The 18,428-nt window shown below is 41.0% G+C and overlaps 1 protein-coding gene across 5 annotated transcripts in view; it reads left to right on the top strand.

Moving 5' to 3' along the window:
- The window catches only part of trim36 (tripartite motif containing 36), a 122,518-nt gene extending 104,453 nt beyond the window's left edge, over positions 1-18,065 (top strand). For all 5 annotated transcript variants that reach the window (XM_072281074.1, XM_072281071.1, XM_072281075.1 and 2 more), the window contains 2 exons: positions 9,250-9,547; positions 15,939-18,065. In XM_072281074.1, the coding sequence (XP_072137175.1) occupies positions 9,250-9,547; positions 15,939-16,290 (650 nt within the window). In that variant the 3' untranslated portion in view covers positions 16,291-18,065. The remainder of the gene's footprint in view (positions 1-9,249; positions 9,548-15,938) is intronic.
- The last annotated feature ends 363 nt before the right edge of the window (positions 18,066-18,428 follow it).

Genomic DNA, 18,428 nt, shown 5'->3' with positions numbered 1-18,428 from the left:
CTTCCACAGTATGTTCTATCCACTGACCCTAATCTCCACCACCACTGCGTCATCAGCCACAGACTTCCATTTCTGCAATAATCAGAGCAGCTGACTGCCGCAGGCTCTCTCTGAGGGGAAATACATAGGTCAGGTGCTTTCTCAGCACCTTTGCACCCATCAGAATTTCTGCAATTGCAAAACAAATGGATTAATGTTCCTAGTTTATTCCACAGCTATACCTAAGAGGTGCAACTATATTCAATGGCCGGTGAAATTTCTTCTGTGATCGAAAGAGAAGGAAAAGCTAGCCATCAGTGCTATAGTTAGTTGAATGTAAGGGCTAATATAATATGGTTTGCTTTTGAAGGTGTAAACATATTTCATGGCTTGCTCAGCAGCTGAATTTCATGAATAGGAAACACTGCTCACTTTGATATCACGCGCTCTGCTTTTTTGTCTCCATTAATTAAGTCCCACAATGACAAGGTTGAACATTTGGTTAAAGTTTGTGGCGGGGCAGTGCGTACGTTTGTACTCCTAGTAACGATGTTTCATTTGGAAATGGCAGGTGGCAATGACGGTAGATTTATGCTCCAGCTTGGTATGCAAGGCAACAGAAGTGGGCTTGAGAGGGACAGTAAGTCAGCCATGATGGAATGGCGGAACAAACTCAATTGGAGGAATGACTTAATTCTGCCCCTAGGTCTTATGGGAATGTTTCCATCCTCTTTGTTGTTACCACTAAAGCTGGTGGTGAGGGTTGGGTTGGTGAGTAGGATATTGTGCTGTAGATATTTCTGTAAAAGGGTAATGAATAACCAACATGAAAATGTTTCATATGCATACCATAAGCATAATTTTGCAATTAAAATATCAATATTCAGAATCTACTGAGCAAAGTTACAGGCTCTTTCCGGAAAGCTGAAATGTCTGTTTAGTTCTCAGGGATTGCTTTTTCTTGTTTATTTTCTCCCATCAATTACAAGAGGCATAATGGACAAGAGCATACAGTATATGGCCCACCGCAGCAGAAGTGGGTCACTTCAGTTCCATGCTTCTGAGTTAATGGCATCTGCATTCACTGCATAACTCTTACATAAGCTGACTCCATCGCCACTGATGGGGAACAGCCAAGGAATATCTTGCAGGCAACAATAGCCTGTCTGTTTTCCATTTCTGAAGAAGAATCTCAGATCCATCTGCATGTTTTTATGCAGATTGTTCCTATTATTTTTAACGTTTGTATTTATTTTAATGAATTTTTTTGTAGTGTCTGATTTTCTTTGATTCCTTTGTTATTTTTATGTATAGTGCTTGTAAATCTCATTCTCACCTGTCATATCACCCCCCCCCCCCACCCACAGCTTCCATATTAACTTATCCTTCCTATTTCCCATGTGCCATTTACTGGCGAGGGAAATCTGCTGTGAGGCCTGAGATGATCTCTCTTGTAAACGCTATCTTTCAGAAAGAGGAACTTAAACTTCAGTCATGGGATAGCTTCTTGGAATACCAGTCAGCTGCCATCAATTTTATCATATTCTTTTTTATTTTTGCTGTTTTTTTTGTTGGTTTTTAACTTCATCCATCACACATTTGTGTCTTTTGAACCACCAAAGCTATTAGTTGAAAACGTAGCTGCTTGTGGAATCATACTTAAAATAAGCTGAAACAAATCCTTCCATCATACTTGTTTATGCTTATTTTATTGTGTACCTTTGTTCCGTAAAATCAGCATTTATTTCCATTAAAGTGTGTCATTCTTCCTTTCATTTATGCTTGCTGAAAACATTAAAATAAAGCTTGCCAAGTAAGTGAATTGATACAATTTGATATTATTAAAACTAATTGATTGGCTGTAAAGTGATATTTTCATAGAAGTATTATTGTGGAGTTTCTTCATCTGCATCTGAATGGTCTTTCTCTTACGACAGTAAAGCGTCCTAAGCATTTAAAGGGGCACATCTCTTCATAAAATGATGTTTGATTTGCGTTCAAGGAATTAAAGGCATTGCCTTTACGGCACCTTTCATTCTCTTTCTGGAAATTCAATATCACTTCACAGGCCATGTGTTATTTTGAAGTGTCGCCACTGTTGTAGAAAACATAAATCATTTCACACACTGAAAGGTTCCACAAGCAGAAAGACGATAGCTGAACATTATCTCTTCTCCCCTCAGTGTCATGTTTGACTCCCAGATGAACTTTGGATCAGATAACTGCGCCATCATTAATTTCCATAACATTGCCTGATTCTACTCTCTTACAGGACATCTGCTGCTGAAACCTTTACCCATACCCCTGTTCCCTCTAGATTTGACTGCTGTTGAGCACTGCTGTCCAGCTTTCTTCATTCTCCTCATCAAAACTGTACTTGCACTGAGTCGCGGTCAACCTGTCCTACCTCATCTTGGTTCCTGCTTAAACAATGTCTAGATTTAAAAATTAAAACTATTACTCCAACATTCTCAAGAGCCACAAAGTAATGACGCAGCTCTATAAAAATCTGCTTGGATCAAACTAGGAGTATTGTGTTCAGTTCTAATAGCCTCATTATAGGAAGGATGTGGAAGCTTTAGAGAGGGCGCAGAGGAGATTTACAGGGATGCTACCTGGATTAGAGAGCATGTCTTTTGAGGAAAAGTTGAGAGACCTAAGGCTTTTCTCTTTAGAGTGAAGATGGATAGAATGAACTGATGGAGGTGTATAATATGATAAGAGGCATAGAATGGAGAGCCAGATAAAGTATCCGAAGTGGAGATGTCTAATTCAAGAGGGCATAATTTCAAGGTGATTGGAGGAAAGTAAAGCGGTGTGTGTCTGAGATATTCTATACAGTGTTGGGTGAGTGGAACATGCTGCAGGGGGTGACAGTAGAGGCAAATACTTCAGGGACATTTAAGTGACTCTTGGGCACATGGATGAAGGAAAACTGGAGGGTTATGTAGGAGGGAATGGTTCGATTGATCTTGGAGTATATTAAAAGGTCAGCATAACATTGTGGGCTGAAGGACTTGCTGTGTTCTATGCTTACGTATCTCTCCATGATCTTGCTTCTTCATATCTCTGACTAATTTTTGATAAGTGCCATTTTAACCATTGCCTTAAGTTTCTGAGATCCAGCACTCTGACATTCTCTCCTCAAGTCTGTCCCATTCCCTATCTCTTTCCTGCTTTTGAGCATCAGCCCTAGTATCTCCTTTCGCTCACTGTCATTCTTTTGTGTTTGATGATGCATATGTTTAACTATTGCAGTGCTGACTGGATGATGAGAATTAGTATGGACACCAGAGACAACTCCCACACTCTTCCATGAATTAAAACCATGGAATCTTTTACACTCAGATGTTTGATGTTCCTTCTGAAAGACAGCACCTCTCTCATTGCAGAACTGCTCTGGGGCTGTTGAGATCTTGTATAGAGTGACGCTCTAACGCGGTAAACTAAATCAAATAGGAATGTTCCATCAAGTCTTTTGTAGATGAGATCATGCTTAATGAAAAAAAGAACTTGGCATTAAGTGATTCTTCTACCTCATCAGGCTACTTTTGGTGTACACCAGTACATGGTAACAGGTTTATTTTAATTAACTTAACCTATGAAACATCCAACAGCACCAACCAAGCGCCAACGTCTTCAACTAATCAATGGACCCATAAACTGTTTAAAAACAATCTGCTAAATAAACCCGTGAATTTATAAGAAAATGTGACTGAAGAAGTGCTATGCATATTTATAAATGGTTTAGTTCACCAAGATGCTCTGAAATAAATTAGGTGAGATTGTAAAATAAAACAAGAAATGCTGGAAATGCTCAGAATGGTGCAGAGAGAAACTACAAAAATTCAGGTCAATGACTTTCATCAGAATCTGCAGAATATTTCTTATACTTTGCTTTTATTTCACATTTCCAGACAAGTTTTTTTTTAATTTTCAAATTGTGCACCTTTTGTAATCTCAAGTCTTGCTCAATAGAAGCAGTGAGTAGGCCATTTGGTACAGGGGATAGTGTTCCTGATTTTTCAATGATTAATTTTAAATGCTCTAGACCAGGGGTTCCCAACCCAGGATCCACGGAACCCTTCCTTAATGGTATGGGTCCATGGCATAAAAAAGGTTATAAACTCCTGCTAAAGCCAATCATGCAAATTGGATGGGTCGCCTACATATTTAACCACTCAATCACTGACGCAAGACACTGTGCTGAGATTTTTCTAAAGCTTTTATTTGCGTCTGGAAAACTTTTTTTTGCAAAGTTTCAATGACTGATGCAAATATAAAGTAAAACCAACTGTTTGGAATGTCGTAATTTTGTACCACTACTGCTAAATATTTATACCAATTCAGTTTGTTGCTAAACACAGCATAAGATGGCTGTCTCTGTAGCTCCCTTCACCTCATCTTCTTGTAGCAGAGTTATTAGCCTGCAGGCAATGATACTTCGTAGGGTGGGGTTGCCCTTGCTGCTTTCTCTTCACATGTTTGTTGAGTGTACAGTATATGAGTAAAGAAAAGCTTAGGGACTTTTACTCAAAGTACTTCCCTTTCAGCAAAAAAAGTAGTTGATCATAGGAAATGTACATGAAGAGTTTTTATTTTCTTAACTTGGAAGACCCTCCAATGATTTCTCCCTCCAAGCTCCACTGAAACCATCAACAAAAGATCATCTATGGAATCGAGCACATTTTTTGCTAAGCTCCAAATACTTCTAACTTTAGTTTTGAGACTGGTTTCCAAGTACTTTCTAAATTGTTTTGGATAGTGGAATTTAAATGAGTCCGTCATGTGGAGCTCTGTGTTTGATGGTCAAGGATTCCCGCATTTGCCAAGTTAGGGTGCTCCAAAGGAAGGTTGAAATCAGGTTGTTTCTGGTGCAGCATTACTCTCCCCTCTATCTTTCAGAGAGTAAATGCCTGGGGATAGTACTGGTCACTGTTAATTTGCTTTCAAAACCCTCACTTATCACGTTATATATAGAACTACTGAAAATGCTCCAAACATTTTTGCTCAGAGTCCCTAAGCTGCTCATTAGAGACTCCAAGGAGCAAAGCTGCTCTTTAACGAGTCCCTGTGCCACAACGTTTTTGGACAACAGATCAGATGGCCTCTTAGAGGCCACTTGCAAACTTTCAAGTTACCTGATTTTTGATCCAGTAAACATTCTGTAACTTTATTCACTTTTTCCATAAGAGTAAAAGGCCAGAATTTGAAATCTCTTGAGTTGCAACCATTGCCCTTTTTTGCAGGTTCGAACACCAGTCCAATATAAGGATGTTTTGTACTAGAATATTTCCAGGTCTATAGAGTCACCGAAGTAAAAATATTTTATTAGTGCGGAATGGATGAATGAAATATCTTTATTGACATTGCATAGTACAATTTGTCATGCACCAATACAGCGAAAATGAGTTTGCAACTCTTGTACTCAATGCTATAAAACAACAAATAAAATAAATAAACAATAAATAAAATCAAGTGACCAGCCAGTATAAGCAATGTCCAGCAGTACAAAAGCGCAACTCAGATGCATGACAGCCATAAAACCAGTATTAAAGTAGCAATATAACAAATTTATGGATGATGCTTGATCGATTGGTTCAGAGCAATTATAGCTCTGGGGAAAAAGCTATTTTTCATTCTGGAAGTGCGGGCATAGAAAATCTTATAACGTCTGCCAGATAGAAGAAGTTCAAACAGATGATTGCATGGGTGTGTATTGTCCTTCTAATGTGTATTGTACTTCCTGTGTGTATTGTAGCTTTCCTTAGGCAGCGAGAGTTGTAGGTTTCCTCCAGGGCTGGGAGCTGTGTCCTGATGATCTTCTGTGCACTAGAGACGACCCGCTGAAGTGCCATCTTGTTTCCATGACTCCTTGTCAAGCCAATGGATTGGGATTACCTACCCTTTGAGAGAACATAATATTTTGGAAGGGTACCAATAGTTTGAAGCTAATTGGTAATTAATAGATTTCAAGAGAAAATGTTAACTTTCCCCACAAAACAATGAGTAACTTAACACAAATTGCAATACCAAAGTATTGAAGTTGCAATCAGTGTTTTTCTAAATGCTCTCCTGGGGATTTTTCACAAATATCCTGAAATAATAAAAAAAGAGAATGTTGAAAAGCCACATCTCTAGGAAGAGACATAGCTCACACAAAATGCTGGAGGAACTCAGCAGGTCAGGCAGGACTGATGAAGGGTCATGGCCCAAAACGTCGACTGTACTCTTTTTCCATAGACACTGCCTGGCCTGCTGAGTTCCTCCAGCATTTTGTGTGTGCTACTTGGATTTCCAGCATCTGCAGAGCCTAGGAAGAGAAACGGTTAATGTTTCAGGTCAAAGACCCTTTGTTAGGACTTCCATGGAAAGTCTGCTGTAGAATGGATCTAATCCAGGGACTGCTTCACTATTGATTTCAAAGTGAGGAAATAACTGAGAGAGGCCAGTAACTATTAGTTCATTCCATTTTTTTAACAAGTATCTTGCATTTAAATAAAATGATTTTAAATGTTTCATGTTTTTAATAGCTTGTTTTTTTTCTAATTTTGTTTTCTGTTAATTTTAATTTTTCAATAGTTTTGAATATTTCTAAATGATTTAGAATATCAAAAATGTTCAGTCTTTTAAAATACTTGACAGCACAGATAGTTGTGGCCAAATCAGATTTAGCCAGCTGTTAACACAATGCTCAGCATTCTTTTTGTGGCAGGATTTGTCTTTGCTCGCCCCACCTAACTTGGAGGCACATGATAGAATAGGCCGAAGTCAGCATGGTTCCCTTAAGGCAAAATCTTGCCTGACAAGGCAAGATTGGTGGGAGGCAGCAGAAAGAAAACTATAGACCTGTTAGCCTGATATCAGTGGTTGGGAAGTTGTTGGAATCGATTGTTAGGGATGAGATTATGGTGTACCTGGAGGCACATGGCAAAATAGGCCAAAGCCAGATTTTCAGAAGGCCTTTGACAAGCCGTTGCACATGAGGCTGCTTGGCAAGATAGGAACCCATGGAAATACAGGGAAGTTACTAGTGTGGGTGGAGCATTGGCTGGTCAGCAGAAAACAGAGATTGGGAATAAGGGGATCCTATTCTGGCTGACTGCCGGTTACCAGTGGAGTTCCACAGGGGTCGGTGTTGGGACTGCTGCTTTTTACGATGTATGTCAATGACTTGGACTATGGTATTAACGGATTTTGTGGCTAAATTTGCCGATGATACAAAGATAGGTGGAGGAGCAGGTAGTATTGAGGAAACAGAGAGCCTGCAGAGAGACTGAGATAGTTTAGGGGAATGGGCAAAGAAGTGGCAAATGAAATACAATGTCGGAAAGTGTATGGTCATGAACTTTGGCGGAAGAAATAAATGGGCAGACTATTATTTAGATGGGGAGATAATTCAAAATGCAGAGATGCAAAGGGACTTGGGAGTCCTTGTGCAAGATACCCTAAAGGTTAACTTCCAGGTTGAGTCGGTTGTGAAGAAGGCGAATGTAATGTTGGCATTCATTTCTAGAGGTATAGAATATAAGAGCAGGGATGTGATGTTGAGACTGTATAACGCACTCGTGAGACCATACTTGGAGTATTGTGTGAAGTTTTGGGCTCCTTATTTTGACATTGGAGAGGGTTCGGAAAATATTCACGAGAATGATTCCAGGAATGAAAGGGTTACCGTATGAGGAACATCTGGCAGCTCTTGGGCTGTATTCCCTGGCGTTCAGGAGAATGAGGGGGGATCTCATAAAAACATTTCAAATATTAAAAGGCCTGAACAGATTAGATATGGCAAAGTTATTTCCTTTAGCAGGGGATTCTAGGACAAGAGGGCACAACTTCAGGATTGAAGGACGTCCTTTTAAAACTGAGTTGTGGAGAAATTACTTTAGTCAGGGTGGTAAATCTGTGGAATTTGTTGCCACGAGCAGCTGTGGAGGCCAAGTCATTGGGTGTATTTAAGGCAGAGATAGATAGATTCTTGATTAGCCAGGGCGTCAAAGGGTATGGGGTGAAAGTAGGGGAGTGGGGATGACTGGAAGAATTGGATCAAACCATGATTGAATGGCCGAGCAGACTTGATGGGCCGAATGGCCTACTTCTCCTATATCTTATGGTTTTATGGACAAATCCGCTGGAATTCTTTGAGGAAATAACAGACAGGATAAGCTAAGGTGAGTCAGTGGATATTTCTTACTTGGATTCTCAGAAGGCCTTTGACAAGGTGCTGCACATGAGATTGCTGAACCAAACTGGAGCCTGTGGAATTACAGGAAGAATACCAGCATGGAGAGAAAATTGGCTGACTGGCAGTTGGCAAAGAAGGGATTAAAGGAGGCCTTTATTGGTTGGCTGCCCATGAATAGTGGTGTTCTGCAGGGGTTGGTATTGGGAATGCTTCTTTCAGGTTATGAGTCAATGATTTGGGTGACGGAATTGATGGCTTTATGGCCAAGTTTATGGAATGATACAAAGATAGTTGAAGAGCGTTGAGAAAGCAGGGCATCTGCAGAAGGGCTTAGACAGATTGGGAGAATGGGCAAAGAAATGACAGATGGAATACAGTGTAGGGAAGTGTTTGTTCATGCTCTTTGGTCGAAGGAATAAAGGCGTAGGCTTTTCTAAATGGGGAGAAAGTTCAGAACTTGGAGATGCAAAGGGACTTGGGAGTCCTTGTGTAGATTAAGGTACAGGTTGATCCACAGACAGATGCTAAAGAAACGTAAAGGTTGCTACCTGATGCGCCACAAGGCACGGAGAGGAACAACAAATTTCAAGGTATCAAAGTATAATGCAAAGCCAAATAAGGATATGTTAGAGTAGCTGATTAAGTGTACGTTAGAGTAGATGATATAGGAAAAGAATTAGACCATTCATCCCATCGAATCTGCTCTGGCATTCAATTGTGACTAATTTTTTTTCAACACTATTTTGCCACCTTCTCCCCATAACCCTTAACCCCTTTACCAATCAAGAACCTATCTATCTCTGCGAGAGGAGACAATTGTTGGAAAGACAACTAGGGACCCAGAGATGTTTAGGGAGCCTCCAAGGTGATTAAATTTTTGGTTGATCATGAAATGGAGGTGTGCAGACACCTTGAAAGAACTAGTGAAGACTATGGAGGTAGCTAGGTGTAAGAGTACAGAGGGATAATGAAACCTTGTTACACAAGGTCAGAACGTACACCAAAACTACCAGCATTATTCTGCTTGTCAACAAAAATCAAAAAATGACCTTATGGTTCTGACCATTTCTCTTTTCTCAATGTAGTTTTTAGATTCTTATTTGATGAGACTTGCGGCTACAACAGTGATCATCTGATTCTCAGCAAGCAGAGAGACTCCGTGGAGAGTGTGGCTGGGCTTCCTCTGTTGCTAGGTGCAGAGCGGATTATGGCTGGAAGTTACATGTCCCTAAATTTCATCACTGGAGACACAGGAATAACAAAAGGGAAATACTACTGGGCCTTCCGAGTGGACGCATCTTCCTACCTGGTTAAAGTAGGCGTGGTATCTGATACGAAGCTGCAGGAGTGGTTTCACAGTCCCCATGACATCAACAGTCCCAGGTTTATACCACGTTATTTATTTACTCTGTGTGTTTGACTTTGCTTGTTTATTTATCCACATGCCTTAAGTAATGGTTGCTGACATTTTCTGGAGTGGTTTGTACGAGTGACGTGAATTTTGCATCAAATATGCAGCTGAAGTTTCTCTAGGCCTTTGTCTGCTCATCACCCCAGCCCCAGGGGAAGTGAATGAACAATCATGCTCATCATTCCATAAGACTATGAAACTTGGGGGCAGGATTAGGCCATTCAGCCCATTGAGTCTGCTCCACCATTCCATCACGAATGAGTTGTTATCCCTTCTCTATGCCGTTCTCCTATCTTCTTCTCGTAACTTATAATGCCCTTACAAATCATGAACCTATCAACCTCCAATTTAAATATACCCAATGACTTGGCCGCCTGGGCTGTCTGGGGTAATAAACGCCACAGGCTCACTATCATCTGGCTGAAGTAATTCCACCTCATCTCTGTTTTAAATGAATGTTCTTCTATTCGGAGGCTGTGCCCTCTGATCCTAGACTCCAACTACTGGATGTGCAGAGGATGTTTCCGCTCTATCTAGGCCATAAGTTGCTCTAATATTTTAAGTTATATGATACTGACTGAGTTTTGTAAGAGGATTCAATTACAAAAGGAAGTTAAGCTTAACCTTGTAAGTTGTGTTCAGTAATGAGCTATATCATCTAAACAGAATGTCAAGTTCTTGGCAGCGATACAGAGAAATTTACCAGAGTATCACCAAGAATAAGGAAATATCATCATGTATCTAGACAAGAGAAACTGGGTCAATTTTCATTAACAAAAAGGGTTCAAAGAAAGTTTAAAGGAAGGGTTGGAATTATGAATGAGTTATTAAGGGTCTTCCTTTGAGCAGAATGGATTCAGATGAGATACAGTGGGCATATTCAAAGTGATGGCAAGTTTTAACAAACTGAAGCAGCACAACTCTTTCTGCTGGCTGGGCAGTTGGTAACACGAGTTTAAGGTGATTGGCTAAAGAACGAGAGGGGAGATGAGGACTAAGCTTTTTATGTGAATTGGAGTAGCCAGCCTCGAAGGGGTAGTGGAAGCTGATTCAATGTAGTCTTTCAAAAGGGAATTGGCTTTGTATCGGAGAAAAAGTGGAATTGCAGAAAAGGACCCTGCCAGTGGAACATTTTGGGTAGATTGTTCATTGAGCTGGCAATGGCTCTGACAACCTGCTTGCATTGCCATGGCATTCCGGGCATCTTGTAGGGAGCCCTGATCCCCAATTTTAAAACATAGAACATAGAACATTACAGAGTAGTACAGGCCCTTCGGCCCATAATGCTCTGCTGACCTCTCAACCTACTCCAAGATCAATCTGACCTCTCGCCCCTCCATGTACCTATCTAAGAGTTTCTTAAATGTCCCTAAAGTACCTGCAGCGAACACAACTCCTGGTATAGAGTTCCATGCACCCGCCACTTTCCCTGAAGAGAAGAAAACCACTTACCACCAACATCCCCACTATACTTTCCTCCAGTCAGCCAAAATTTATGCCCAGTAAAATAGTTAATTTCAGCTGAAAATTACTGCCTTCATTCTGAGCTCCCAAAGCTAAGTTCACAAAAGTGTGATGCTTTCTGATGTTGCTAGGAAAGGTCCTGAAGAGACATTTTAGAGAGCTGGGTAGAAAACCGAATAGCAGGACCTCCAGGGTAGTGATCTCTGGATTGCTGCGTGCACCATGTGCCAGTGAGGGTAAGAATACGATGATTTGGCAGAAGAATGGCGACTGAGCAACTGGTGCAAGGAGCAGGGGTTCAGAGTTCTGGATCATTGGGATCTCTTCTGGGGCAGGTAAAAGAGATGGGTTACACCTGAACCTGAGGGGGACAAACATCCTGGCAGGCAGATTTGCTAAGGTTGTTCAGGAGGGTTTAAGCTAGTATGGCAGGATGTTGGGAACTGAAAGGATAAGGTTGAGGATAGGATGGTTGGTTTACAGAGGCAGTGTGTAGTGAGACTGCTAGCATGAAGAGGCTGATGATACGGCAAAATTGCAGTCAGTGGGATGAGCTGCATCGTAAAATGGGAACAAAAGCGGAAAAAGGTGATGAATAGAGGACTTGAGGGTGTTGTACTTGAATGCACGCAGTACACGGAATAAGGTAGATGGACTTGTAGAACAGTTACAGATTGGCATGTATGGCATTGTGGGCATCACTGAATCATAGCTGGAAGAAGATTATCGTTGGAAACAATGTCCAAGGATATACATAGTATCAAAAGGACTGGCAGGAGGCGGGGGGGGGTGGCTCTGTCTGTAAAAAAAAATTAAAATTAAAAAAAATGAAATTAATTCATTAGAAAAGGTAACATAAGATTGGAAGATACAGAATCGTTGTGGGTAGAGCGAAGAAACTGAAAGGGTATAAAAGACCCTGATGGAAGTTATATTCAGACCCCCGAACGGTAGCAAAGATGTGCTCGACGAATGGGAGATAAAAAATGCATGTCAAAGGGGTAATGTTACAATAGTGATGGGACATTTCAATATGCAGGTAGATTAGGATAAACAGGTTGGTGTTGGATCTCAAGAGCGGGAATTTGTTGAAAGCCTATGAAATGGCTTTTTAGAGCAGCTCAGTGTTGAACCCACAAGGGAGTAAGATATTTTGGATTGGATATTGTGCAATGAATCAGAGATGATTAGAGAGATTAAGGGAAAGGAATCCTTAGGGAGCAGTGATCATAATATGATAGAATTCATCCTGCAATTTGGGAAGGAGAAGCTAAATTGAGATGTATCAGTATTACAATGGAGTAAAGGGAATTACAGGGGCATGAGAGAGGAGCTGGCCAAAATTGATTGGAAGGGAACACTAGCAGGGTGATGGCTGAACAGCAATGGCTGGAGCTTCTTGGATCAATTTGGAGGGCACAGGTAAGATACTTTCCAAAGATGTAGTAGTGTTCTAAAGGCAGGATGATGCAACTTTGGCTGACAAGAGAAGTCAAATCCAACACAAAAGAGAGAGCATATAATAGACCAAAATTTAGTGGGATGTTAGATGATTGGGAAACTTTTAAATACTAACAGAAGGCAACTGAAAAGCCATAAGGAGGGAAAAGATGGAATATGAAAGTAAGTAGCCGATAATATTAAAGAGGATATTAAAAGTTTCTTCAGATGTATAATGTGTAAAAGAGAAGTGAGAGTAGACATCGGACTGCTGGAAAATAATACTACAAAGGTAGTCATGGGAGACAAGGAAATGGCAGACAAACTGAATAGGTATTTTGGATGTGTTCACAGTGGAAAGCACCAGCAGTATGCCGAGAATTGAAGAGTGTCAGGGGGCAGAAGTGAGTGTTGTTGTTATTAGTAAGGAGAAAGTGATTGGGAAGCCGAGAAGTCTGAAGGTAGATAAGTCACAAAGACCAGATGGGCTACACTCCAGGGTTCTGAAAGAGGTGGCTGAAGGCATTGAGAGGCATTAGTGGTGATCTTTCAAGAATCAGTTGATTCTGGCATGGTTCCGGAAGACTGGAAAATTGCGAATGTCACTCCAGTCTTCAAGAATGGAGAGAGAGAGAAGAAAGGAAATTACAGATGAGTTAGTCTGACCTCAGTACCTGGAAGGATGTTGGAGATGATTATTAAGGATGTTGTCTCGGGGTGCTTGGAGACACATGATAAAGTAGACTGTAGTCAGCATGGATTCCTCAAGGGAATATCTTGCCTGACAAATCTGTTGGAATTCTTTGAAGAAATAACATGCAGGACAGACAAAGGAAAATCGTTGGATGTTGTGTGCTTGGAATTTCAGACAGCCTTTGACAAGGTTTCACACATAAGGCTGCTTAACAAGTTAAGAGCTCAAGGTATTACTGGAATGATACTAGCATGAATAAAGCATAAGCTAATTAGCAGGAGGCAAAGAGTGGGGATAAAAGGAGCCTTTTTTGGTTGGCTGCCAGTGACTAATGGTGTTTCACAGGGTCATGTTGGGACCAGTTCTTTTTATGTTATATGTCAGTGATTTGGATGATGGAATTGATGGGTTTGTGGCCAAGTTTGCAAATGATACAAAGATAGGTGGGCGCGCAGGTAGTGTTGAGGAAGCAGAGAGGCTGCAGAAGAACTTAGACAGATTAGGAAAATGGGCAAAGAAGTGGCATTTGGAATGCAGTGTTGGGAAGTGTATGGCCATGCACTTTGGTAACAGCATCAAAAGAACAGACTATTTTCTAAGTGGAGAGAAAATTCAAAAATCTGAAGTGCAGAGGGACTTGGGAGACCTCGTGCAGGATTAAAGTTTAATTTGCAGTTTGAGTCGGTGGTGAGGAAATCAAATACAATATTAGCATTCATTTTGAGAGGACTAGAATATAAAAGCAAGGATGTAAGGTTAAGGCTTTATAAAGCACTGGCGAGGCCTCACGGAGTATTGTTAGCAATCTAAGAAATGATGTGCTGACATTGGAGAGGGTTCAAAGTTGGTTCACGAAAATGATTCTGGGATTGAAAGGCTTATTATATGAGGAGAGTTTGATAGCTCTGGGCCTGTACTCACTGGAATTCGGAAGAATACCTATTAAATGTTGAAAGGCCTCAATAAAGTGGATGTGGAGAGGATATTTCCTATGGTGGAGGCATTTAAGACCAGAGGACACAGCCTCAGAAGAGAGGGCATCCATTTAGAACAGAGATGAGGAGGAATGTCTTTAGCCAGAGAATGGTGAATCCATGGAATTCGTTGCTACAGGCAGCTGTGGATGCCAAGTCACTGAGTATATTTAAGACAGGGCTTGATAGATTCTTGATTAGCCAGGGCGTGAAAGGATACGAGGAGAAGGCTGAGAGGGAAAGTGGATCAGCCATGATGAAATACTGGAGCAGACTTGATGGGCCAAATGGCCTAATTATGTTCCTATATCTTATGGTCATGGTCTTATTCAGAGGTTTGTGAAATCATGCCGATGAAGTTAATAGATGAGAATTTACTTTTTGCAATAATCCCTTGTTGCATGAACACAAGCATTAATTAAGCAAATCCATTGCATATTATGGTTTCTGCAGTCTTTTCAGATTTACTTGTGTCCTGATTATTTGTTTCTCATCCTGTGATTATGTTAGCTGGAGGAACAAAAATGGTCTCTTCCTTGTGAATGCACAAACTGCACGTGATAACCATTTCCTACCAATCAGAAGTGGTTTCACCACTTTGTTTAAATAATGTTGCAGGTAAAGTTGAACATCATAAAGTTAAATGAGGGGAGTACATCTACAGTACTGAGCAAAAGTCTTAGGCACATATAAAGCTAGGCTGCAGTAATGTATTAATTTTATGTATTGCACTGTACCACTGTTGCTGCTGCTGCAAAAAAATTTCATGACATAGGTGAGTGATAATAAGCCTGATTCTGATATAGGTCTCTATTGTGGACGGAGAGTGGGAAGGGGGCAGGGAGAGCAGAATCGTGGTTGGGAAAAGGGGAAGGGAGAGAGGAGGGAGTGGGAAGCACCAGAGAGACATTCTGTAATGATCAATGAACCAATTGTTTGGAATCAAATGTCCTGGCCTGGTGTCTCAGGGCTGGGGGTGTCTGCACCTGTGCCACCCCCCACCCTTGGCACTCCTTCTCTGCCACCTGTCCCACACCCCTCCTGCAGCACTTGTATACATGCCTTAGACTTTTGCAAGGTACTATATGTGAGTTCACATTTCTGGAGATGAAAATGAAGGTTCAAGCAACTGACAGCTAGTTACTTCCTGTCCAAATCACCTCACTGCCACACTAACTAAGAGAGGGTGAACAAGATGGGATATAGAACGCAGAAACATGGAAAACCTACAGCACAATACAGGCCCTTCAGCCCACAATGCTGTGCCAAACATGTACTTACTTTAGAAATTACCTAGGCTTACCCATAGCCCTCTATTTTTCTGAGCTCCATGTACCTGTCCAGGACTCTCTTAAAAGACCCTATCGCATCCGCCTCCACCACCGTCGCCGGCAGCCCATTCCATGCACTCACCACTCTGCGTTTAAAAAAAAAACTTACCCCTGACATCTCCTCTGTACATAGTATACAGTAGTTGGATTCCTTTCACCTGCCTTATTGCAATGTACAGATGTATAAACAATGGGATTAGTAAGTATAGACTATCTCCCTCAGACTGCTTGCTGAGGTTATGGGAAGAGGAGTGTAGTGATGTACCCTGACCATTTTTTGCCTGAGAAAAGTTAAGGGAAGACTTGAGGACCTATGGGCAGAATGGTGCAGGTTTCAGGTGAACCTAATGGGTCAAGTGATAGTCACCCATTCTGGGGAGGTCTGCAACACAAGATTTGAACTATAGAGTTATATTTTATTGGTTTATTCTCTGCTAAATTAAGTTATTCTTTTCCACAGGTATGACCATGACAGTGGACACGACAGTGGGAGCGAAGATATTGCTTTGGAACACTCCCAGCCTTTCACTTTTGTCACCATAGGAATGAGGAAGTTCTTCATGCCCAAAAGTCCTTCCACCTCTTGCACAGAGACCTGTGAGCGCTTTCTATCTATGCCCCATCGGATTGGCATTTGTCTGGACTATGACAGAGGGAAAGTCAGTTTCCACGATGGGGACAATATGCAGTGTCTATATGAAAGGCGGGTGGAATGTTCTGGAACAATGTACCCAGCCTTTGGGCTAATGGGAGGAGGTTCAGTACATCTGGAGGAACTAGTGGCAATGAAAGAGTTGATCTACACGATTTAGTTTCTTAATTCTTGATTGTTGGGAGGCTTTTTTCCACGTGTATGAAAAGATCTTTTAGGAAAATGCTTGCTTCCCCTGTTTGTAGCACTTTATGGCATGCATTGCTTGAAGAACCTTGACATGTAATTCCACATGTGAATGGTTCTCATTACAGTTCTGTGCAATACTCATTCATTGATTAGATGTCACAGGGCAGCAGAATGCTCTCTGAAATCTTCCCTTCCTTCCCCTTCATCTCTGCTTTTTTGTTGTTGATGCGAATCAGACCTTTTCAAAGGAAATAATGCAACTGAAGTGTGTTAATAATTTTGTTAACGTATCTGTAGCTGCATCAAAGTGCAGTTTGGTATTTAAAGTTTTCAAAGTAAAATTTTAAAGAGATGCAGGGAGTTGTTATTTTTGACTTCTGGGTTTGAGATTCTCATATTATGCCACAAAAGCTACGAATCTAAAATGAAGTCATGCCTTCTATAAAAAAGTACTGACCAAAGTGTCATTTGGTGGAGGCTTTGTAACTTTGACATGTCTAAATAACATAATATAATGTTGATGTCATTTATGAATATTCAGATTAATCAATGCAAGATTTCTGAATGCACACGGTGTAAGCTGGTGCTGAGGGTGCTGGGTCCAGGACCAATAAATAAAAAATGTGTCACAGCAACAGTTATTTAAAAATATATGTTTTATTTTAGAGACAATGCAGAACAGGCCCTTCCAGTCCGACGAGCTGTTCTGCCCAACAACCCACCTATTTGTCCCTAGCCTAATCACCGGACAATTTACAATGACCGATTAACCTACTAACCGGTATGTCTTTGGACTGTGGGAGGAAACAGGAGCACCTGGAGGAAACCTCCATTTATGGTGAGGATGTACAAATTCTTTACCGATTGAAGTCCAAACTCCGCCGCCCGGAGCTGTAATAGCATCACACTGGCGCCACCCTGGCGTAGTAAAAGACGCGGGTGTTTCCTCACACTCCCACTAGCTCAATAAAGAGGATGTGCTATGACCATCAGAGCCACACTGGTTTTGATCAACACCCGAGTTACGATTTGCTGAAGGGACAGAATTTTTTTTTTAAACTATTGTCAGTGATAGTACCCTGTACTGATTTAAAGAAACCTACTGCTCAGTTTAAGTCTGCTTGCTTCCCCCATTTATTTTCCCAACCTCATTCATACTGCTACATTCTCTGTCTTAATCCTCTCCCCTGACTCCTGCTTCCTGTTGTAGTTGTTAGTGTGACTTGCAAAAAAATAAATCGGAGATTTAATTGGCAAGAAACAAATTACACTGGATATTCCTTTTACCCCACAAGGGTGATAGACAACACCAGGCTACCCCTGATATATTTATGTGACTAGGTCAATAATGTGTCAACACATCTTGGAATCTCATAACACTTAAACAATTAAGCCTATTCATTGTACTGGAAGAATTAAATTAATGGTATATTTAATAGTGATTGTACTGGTTTCTGAAGTATTAGAACATTCACCTGAAACAATAAATGAACTCATAATCATAATAATTGCTAACAAGGTGGGGGAAAAGACTTGAGATCAGCCAAGGATGGTGCTCCCTGTTACTGTTAATTGGAAATTGGGTGTGACAAGTTCTGTGATATTATCTTACTGTAAATACACCTGTTGATGGTAGCACTGTGATGCCCTAATTCTGCACTTCCAAGTTCCTTGGTTGTAAGGAAGGGGATCTTTAATGTTTCTCCTTTGCTGTATGGTTCTCAAATTTCATTATGCAGTAATAAATAAGGGCAATATGATTAACCTTAAAGTGGAAACTCAGTTACTGCTCTTGAACTACACACCATTTCCCCTTTACTAACATGATGGGAAGGGGAACAAGGAAAGAGGAAGGTTGGGAGGGGGGGCTCTTGTAGGAGAGGGAGCAACAGCAGGTAATTGAAACTAGGCCATGACTTATTTCTTTACATTGTCAGAGGCAGAGTGGGAAAGTGGAGGTGGAGAAGGAGAAGAGAAAAAGGAGGGGTGGGGGAGACAGAAAATGGATTGGGAAGGGTCAGTGGTTTGAGACCAAAGTTAGTTTTCTTACATGCTGGTGAGGTAATGTGACAGTGAATGTGACAGTGAATGTGACTGCAGCCCAGCTTT

Source organism: Mobula birostris, chromosome 17, assembly GCF_030028105.1.
Source record: "Mobula birostris isolate sMobBir1 chromosome 17, sMobBir1.hap1, whole genome shotgun sequence".
Taxonomy (NCBI): domain Eukaryota; kingdom Metazoa; phylum Chordata; class Chondrichthyes; order Myliobatiformes; family Myliobatidae; genus Mobula; species Mobula birostris.
This window is presented reverse-complemented; position numbering and strand designations above follow the sequence as displayed.